Source organism: Vitis vinifera, chromosome 5, assembly GCF_030704535.1.
Source record: "Vitis vinifera cultivar Pinot Noir 40024 chromosome 5, ASM3070453v1".
NCBI lineage: Eukaryota > Viridiplantae > Streptophyta > Magnoliopsida > Vitales > Vitaceae > Vitis > Vitis vinifera.
This window is the reverse complement of record NC_081809.1, coordinates 3,277,132-3,285,459: the sequence shown is the minus strand read 5'-3', so window position 1 is coordinate 3,285,459 and position 8,328 is coordinate 3,277,132. Positions and strand designations below refer to the sequence as shown.

General features: G+C 36.2%; 1 protein-coding gene across 1 annotated transcript; it reads right to left on the bottom strand.

Moving 5' to 3' along the window:
- Positions 1-374: 374 nt before the first annotated feature.
- On the bottom strand, positions 375-6,347 carry LOC100245979 (uncharacterized). Its single transcript, XM_002275963.4, has 4 exons — positions 6,239-6,347; positions 5,999-6,063; positions 3,264-4,100; positions 375-2,700 (listed from the first exon to the last, which is right to left on the bottom strand). Exons 2-4 carry the CDS (start codon positions 6,005-6,007, stop codon positions 862-864), a joined length of 2,685 nt encoding a protein of 894 aa, XP_002275999.1. The 5' UTR covers positions 6,008-6,063; positions 6,239-6,347; the 3' UTR covers positions 375-861.
- Between the last annotated feature and the right edge of the window lie 1,981 nt (positions 6,348-8,328).

Below are 8,328 nucleotides of genomic sequence, written 5' to 3'. Positions count from 1 at the left end.
ATGTCTCTGTCACTAGTTTACAACAGAGGCAAGACCCCATTGTTGAAACTAAATCCAATGAAAACCTGGGGCCTTTCCTTGTTCAAGTAGCTTCTACAGACATCCCAATATCAAAACAGTTTGGGTGCAAATTGAAGCAAAACCCAAAACCAAAACCAAGCCAGCAAGTTACAAAACAGGAACTGTGATCCATTATGGATGTATTTTCAGCATGAAAGTCACAAATAGGAAGTATATTCACTACACATCTTTAGAACCAGGGGATGATGATGAGTCACAAGCATATAAATTATTATCCTGTTCAAACCAAGATCATTACATTTAGAGCAAGTCCTCTGACTTGTTCTTACCAAGAAGCAGCAATGGCAGAAGCCTGGGAAGAAAGGTTCACCTGAATTTTGATTAGGAATGGAGATAGGCGCTGATACTTTTCAGAATAGAACTCCAGTTACAAAGCAAATAAATATGAACAAGCAAAGTTAATTCTACACAAGATAAATGTATTGGTTGTGTCAACCATTCTTATACTAAAATTGGACAGCAGAGTGTTTTTTTTTTTTTTTTTTCTCTCATATCCTTCTGGTTTTCAGAACCTCACAGCCACAGGTGCTTTATGCCTTCAACTGAGGTAGACAGCTCCTGGGAAAGGCCACAATAGCATTACAGTTCCTTTGTGAAGTTTCTTTATTAGTAGTCATGAATGCAAGCTGCCAATTGGGAGTGTAAAGTTGGCTATGATGTTTGTATATTGCAGGTTATTCAAGCAGCTAAAAGAAGAAATGAGTTCAGGAATGGGTATAACAACTCTGAAGTAGAAACCTTTCCTTGGAATGTGAGAGCAACAAGCATTGCTAGACCAGCTCAGGGACCTGAAACTTGAGCCCCTTCTCCCTCGGATCTAATGTGAAATTTACTGAACATATCCTCATTGTCATTGCATACACCATTTCCTTCTTCTTGTACTTTTGAGTCCATGATTCCAGTACCAAAGCTCTCGGTAACTCTCATCTTACAGCGAGCACGTCTAGAAGGTCTTGATATCAAGTCCTCTCCTGGAAAGGCTTCTGTCCTCTTCCGTCGTCGTCGCCTTGTATTTAAAAAGCCACTTGCAAGAGCCTCCAATGCTTTAGTGGTGAGGGGTCGGTTTCTTGTGCTCTGCCTCCGAGAGTTCATATTGGGTGGTTGCTCAGAATTAGCCACACCTATTGAGGTTTTCAGTGCATTTGGATCATCTGCCTGCTTGCTTGCTTGATCATCTTGCCTCTCCGATGATGCTACCAAGACAGGCTCACCAGTTTCAGCATCTGGAAGAACAGGTAAATTCAAGTCGATCATCGTCCTGAATTGAAGTTCCTCTCTAGGATGTTCTGCACCTGAACAGTTACTACTCAGCATGCCTTCTCTGCCATCAATCCTGCTGTCTTTACATGAGGAACTGGAGGAACATAACTTCTCTGTTAGTGGAACCACTTTACAGTGAATGATCTCATCAGAATCATGCTTTCCTATGCAGCCACCAGACTCCTCTTGTTTTAGTTCTGGACCCACCAAGAAAGTGATTGTGCTCTGGCTTGTCTCTGCACGACTACAAGCAGTTAATCTCCGACGCCGTTTTGTGACAGGAGCCAAATAGTTTGACATATCAGGCTTCATCTTGCGACCCAAGTGGCACTTAGGAGCCCTGCTTTGCTTCTTGGCATTATACATATTTGTGTTCTGGCTCTTGGGAACTTTTGCAGGTAAACTAGTAGAGTCTGGGTCATTAGTTGGAATCCCCTGGTTTACAGCACTAATTTCAGAATCTTTTGAGCCAGAACACACTCTCCCTTCAAATATTATTTTTGTGGGATTGGAATAATTGGTCTCCTCTTGATTAAGAAACATGTTATAACCTGAGTTTGATTCATCCACAACAAGCTCCTCAGAAGTATCCTCATCATTTTCTTCGAAATGGCTACTGGAGGTGGAAGTATTTGAAGATTCAAATGGTAAGCTTCTCACTTCTTTCTCTTTGTATTTTGCTCCATTAGCTAGACTTGTATCAACAACAGTGAACTTCACAATATCCACATTGCGGTTTGGAGTTCGTGGCTGAAGATAACAATGGTGTCGCTGATCAGATAAATCATCTTTGTCCAGTTTTGTCTCATTGGTCAACCCAGACTCTTCCTTGCTTTTGTTGCCTTCATCTGCTTCAATCTCAAATTCAAGAAGCCCAGGATCTGAAGCAACTTTACTCAGGACATCACTAACAGAATCAAAATAGTGGCTGCCTTTCACTAGTTTCCTTCTCGAGAACTTTTTAACACCAGGGATAAGAAAGACCAAAGGTTGCTTGGAACCAGCAGCATAATTATGACCCCGAGGCTGTTCAGAGTGCCATCCTCTAGCAAGCAAACGAGGCCAAACAGCCTCCCAGAACAGATCGCTTGAGCGAGCTTTGCTTAACCGGAAATCACCGGTTAGACACTTGATAATTTCCTGGGGTGTAAGAGAGGAGCATGCTTTGCCAATTGGCATTTCTGGGCGGACAGGAGCAACTTGATTATGCTTCAGAGGCTCCAGGGCTATGCCAGTGAGATCTTGCCTCCCTTTACCAATCCCAACTGCTTCTATGAAAATATTCATGCCAACTGTGGCCTTTAAAGTGGAGACATATTCTTCTAGCAAAATTTTTCCCTCTCCAAATGTCTTAGAGACCTGCCAGTTGATCAAAGCTTATTCATATAGAAAGACATGCTGATTCTGAGATAAATGGACAAAAAAGAGATCTATTTGCATACTGATACATAAGACATTCACTAAGTTTAGCATGCACTTAGCTTGTAACAACAGTTATGAAGCTCAAAAACACAGTATCAAGATAGAGAATTTTGCACTGCTTAGAACTATAGTAGCCAAGGGGCAGTAAAATGGGCTTCCACATTGAAACTTTGACAAAGACCTGCTTCAAGAGGCACTAGCCTAGAAGACAGTGAGTTGACTGTAGAACTGATGCCTAAATACTCAAAATCTGATAAATATGTGACACTTCAAACAAACTATGAGGCAGGTCCCTATGAGGCAAAAGGCTAAAATAGTCTTTGTGATAAATTACTCACGAAGAGGAAAGGACTTGTTCATAATATGGTGCTTTTTTAACTTGTTGATGTGTGTGTGGGTGCTTAGGCAGCATGGTATGTACGGGTTTCATACATGATCAACTCGTCCTCATTCAGAAAATTGTAGCATGAAAATTTATAAGATATGGGTTCATAAAATACCTCCAGCAAAATATTTTGACGCTGCTCTGACAAATGGGGAAGCAAACGAGACAACAATTCCTGCTGCCTCAGTCCAGTAAAAATCCTTTGCCCATAAATACACCTTCTGCTTCTCATTTTCCGGCACTCAGCCCATCTACGGTATTCAGCAGACTTATAAAACTTCCCATAATAAAATGATAGCAAATCTCTCATCTTTTTACTCTCAACAAATCTCTTCACCTGAACAAGGTTCTTCCCAAAAATATATAGACCAAGGAGAAAAGTGGCTTTCTCAAGATCACTCCATGAGTCACTTAAGGAGCCAGGAGCTGGATAGTGGCCCTTGCCTCCGCACTTTTGATGCATTTCCTTTTTCATTTCTAGTTGCAAAGCTAAGTTCACTGATTCTCCCATGCATAGCTCATTCTCCATTGAAACGCCTGAAGGCTCAATTTTAAGTTCCAAGTCTTCTCTTTTTATAAGAATATGAGCCTCTTTGATGTCATAAGATTCCACAGGCCAATTTTTATTGGATGCTCCAAGAAGTTCAAGAGGCTCATGTTTAACATTCTCAACTTCCTCAGTGACCCACATAATTGGTACGGGTAATCCCAATAAAAAACAGTGAGGAGCGCCAGTCACTGTTGCAGCATCAGTTGGGTAACTTGTAAGCTGAAGATAATCAGATTCTGGACTAAGAGTTGGAATGTCAACTTGGTATTTATCTCCAATTCGAGGAAGTATCTCTGGATTTCCAAAGACATCACATATACCAGTGGGTTCTGAAGATGGTGACTGTGCAATAGATGCATCTTCAGTGCCTTCTCCATCATGATTTATTTGAACTAAATCCATCTGCCAAAGAAGTCAAACTATGAATTTTTTCTAAAATAATCTAGAATAGACATGAATCTCAAACATCATACAACTTGAAGCAGACCAAATCATTGATGAAGCAACAAGAGTCGAGCTAACTGAGACTATAACCTGGATTGTATAAGAGTGAGTAAAATCACAGGTTCACAAAATAATAATCATTTGTTTCAACTACAAAGAATTGGACTTAAAAAGTGACCCAAAAGAAGGGAAGATCCTAACATAGAAATTGTCCTCCAAAATATCAAACCCAATCATCCATATGGTTAGGATGGTATTTTATGAAATCATGGAATACGAGAATGCACTTCAAAGTTCTTGTTTTTATTTTTATTTTTATTTTTGGATAGATAAGAATATGCTTGGAAGTATCAATAACAAAAAATCAACCATGGCTTCCACAAGTAAATAACATTTTTTTATTGACAAAATTTACTAGTTAAATGCATAGTTTTCATCTTGTGGGCTTCACACTGATCACATACTGAAGTACCAGCAAAGAAAGAGTTGAGGAAAATTGCAAAACCACATTCTCCAACATTCTTAAATGCCTATGCTCATCTGGAATTTTTTTTTTTTTATTTATAAATTTCATATGATGTGAAGGTCATCAACAAGTCCTCAGAAGTGGTAAGCCACAATGCCCAGGGTCTCTCATAGAATTGAAACCTTGTGAATTTTTTATACTTCCATCATAATACTGGCTTCCAAATAGAAGAATTCTATATGGAGAACCAACCAAACAAAAGATCTATTAAGACTATGATCTAAGTGAAGCAGACACACAAAATTCATTTACTAATAATCTGTTCAACTTATTTTCTTAAAAAGGTTTGTTGGACGCCCATAATCTATCGGAATGGGGTATTTTTACATAAAATATACCAGGTATGTTCTCATCTCTGAATAAAGATCAAGCAAGGATTTTTCAAAATGACAAACCCCCAGAATTAAACTTGTCCAAACAGAATGCAAGATCCAATAAATCATGAGTTTAGAGGAAAAACAAATTCTTAAACTCCACTAGAAATTGGAGGCATCACAAAAACTCAGTAAAAAAAAAAAAAAAAACCCTCTCTCTGTTTCAATAGAAACTAATTTCCAGAACCTTTGTTCTCCTGAAGCTTCTATTATCCCCACTAATATTTTACTAGGAAGATTGCAAAGAATTTATCAGGTATTGTTAATAAGATTAGGAAGAAAACAGTAATTTTTTGACATGAAGCTTAACATTTTGTTGGGAATTTTTTCCACCCAAAAAGATAACATCAAAACACAAATAAAGTGTTACAGAAACAGAAAAATAAATTAAAAAACTCTATCCAAGCAAATCTACGAAAATGCTGAAACCAAACACCACAAATACCACAATCACCCTCAGACAAAAAGAAAAAAGATAAGGAAAAATGGAAAGCAAAACCACTATATATTTTCCTACGAAAACAACCAGCACCCACAAGAAAGACATACAAACAGAGTGTCATGCTATAAACCCAGAATAAAAATAAGCAACCCCAGATCCATATTAGAACCAGAAGCAACATTCCAAACAACCCCACATAAAAAGGAAAAAAAAAACAAGAACTTTACAAAAAAATAGAAGAACCCATTAAGCACATTAACTCAAAACACCAAACCCAACACAATCTCGACCAAACCAACAAAAAACGAAGCTTCGAACTCAACAGAAACAAACATTCCAGACACCAACACAACACGAAGCCACTTTCTACAGCAAGAATTCCAATGCGATCCCTTCAAATTAGCCTCATTTACACACCAAGGAACCGCTAAAACACAGCGAGAAGGCCATTAAATTCCTTGTACAAGCAAAACGCAACATAGAGACAGTAACAAGAAAGAGGAAATTCACTGACCTCCTCCATTCAACAGCCCAAACCCTTTGAAACCCACGTACAGAAGCCAACCTCAGAAAACGGGTCTTCATGGTTTTGCATCGATTCACAAGTTATGGACACAAAACCAACAAACCATTAACACAAATAAGTTTAGAAAAAGAAAAACACAACCATATATACAAATATACAAATACATACACATATACATACATCTTTATATAGATATATGTAGAAAGAGAACAGAGAGAGCGGCTTTACCTGGTCGAAGAGAGCTGAGCTTTCATGGTGAACAAGGTTGAATTGGTGAAGGACTTAAGAGGCAAAAATGAGAGAACCCAACGAGGTGTTATAGAGAGAGAAAGCGGAATAATATATGAGGTTTTAGAGAGAGAGAAAGAGGGAGGAGGCGGAAATGATATTTGCACGCGCGGTTGGAGGAGAGTGAGAGTGCACTGAGAGCAGTAAATGACGCGTGGCACGTAAGATTCCTGCTGCTACGAACCTGAGGTGATCCGGTGCTTGACGTTATTGTGGACCCAGTTGGAAATGCCGAATCGTATCGCGCCACGTTGTCCCTTGGAACATTGACTTACACTTGGTCAAATAACCATCACCGGTCACCTAGTAAGTTGCAAAGAGACGTTACAGCAGCCGTTGTATTTGATTTTTTACTGTGTGCAATGTTAATGGTATATATGGTAATTTCCGCGAATTTGGACTCACGCGCAGTAAAGGCGCTTTGTATGAGAAATCCTATTTTGAATCAGATTTATTTTATGAAATGACTAAACTGACCTTCTGAAGTTTTATTTACCTTTTTTTGGGTCCATAGGAGGCCCATTTACACATGGGCCCTTCTCGGACAACACCATGTTTTCTTTATTAGATTTATTTGACGCCTAATATAATCTATAAAGAAAAAAATTTAATATTTATTTAATTGAAAACATTTATTAAAAAAAAAGTTATGTAACGTGTCACCATGTTTTTATAACTAAGTTAAATACTTCAATAAATTTAGAAAATACGACAAGTAAGATAAATTCTTAAAGTCAATATCTATATCCAAATTTGCACAAACAATTTTAGAAATTTATTAATCTATTTCTTAAATTTGACAATTTTTTCTTAAAGTTAGTTTAAATACATTTAACCATCATCGGTTTTTAGCACCTCTATAAATTTATTTATTTTTATAAATTTTTTAAGAGAAATTTTAAGATAAAATGTTTAATAATTATCTAAAAATTAATTTTTATTTTAAAAAAAATAAATTTTATATATAAAATATATTTATAAGATTATTAAATTTGAAACACGATGACTCAATGTATTTATACTAAACTTTCAGGTTTTCAATCAAATTAACCCTTCTTTCATATCCTTATTTTAATTTTTTACATATTTCATAGCAAATACTAAGTATATTTTTTTTTTATGGATTGTTAATTTGAGCTCACTAAAAATTAAAGTGAAAATTACTAATATAAAATATCCGATTAATAAAATAAATAAATAAATAAATAAATAATTGGTCGAAAGTTTCAAAAGGTTTTCATTCAAATTACTTGATTCAAAGATTTTTGGATTCGGGTTATCACAAATAATAAAATTTTAATATAAATATTTTTTTTGTTCATAAATATCATTTACATATAATTTCATTTTTATTTTGTTTTTAAAAAATTTTTAAAATTATTTTCTTTTTTCTTTAAAAATTTAAAACAATAATTGAAATCATACCCATTACAATTTTATTTTATTTTTCATGAAAAAAATGTTCACATTTTCGAAAAAGTCCTTTTTTCCTAATAGAAATTCAACATTTCCTAGGAATCTTCATAGAAGCGATGAAAACTAGAGCAATAAATGCTACCGGTAGAGCCGGTACGACAGAATGAGTTTTATATTTGCAAGTGCGAAGCATTTCGGGGTGAGTGCTTACCGGATCGCTAGGTCCCCGGTCGACCATCCACCTGACTTTTAGGTGCGTGGTGTCACGTGCATCTATGAAACTTGCCTGTGCGGCTGTACCTCTCTCCAGTCTCCACTTTAACATGTCTAATTATTGATTTTCCCAAATTTCCGAAATTAATAAAAAAAAAATGGCATTAAAATAAAATATAAAAATAATAAATTCTATCATATGATTTTAATAAAAATAAAAATTTTAATATTTTAAAATATTATTTTAATATCTATTTATTTTCGATAAAATATTAGAAAAAAGTTGGCGATGGCTGCTTCATGGGTTGATTTGACAAGAATGCCCTTGGAGGGCCATTGAAGAAGAAGACACCGTATAATATTCAAGACTAGGACGACCAATCTTATTCAAGCCGTTGACT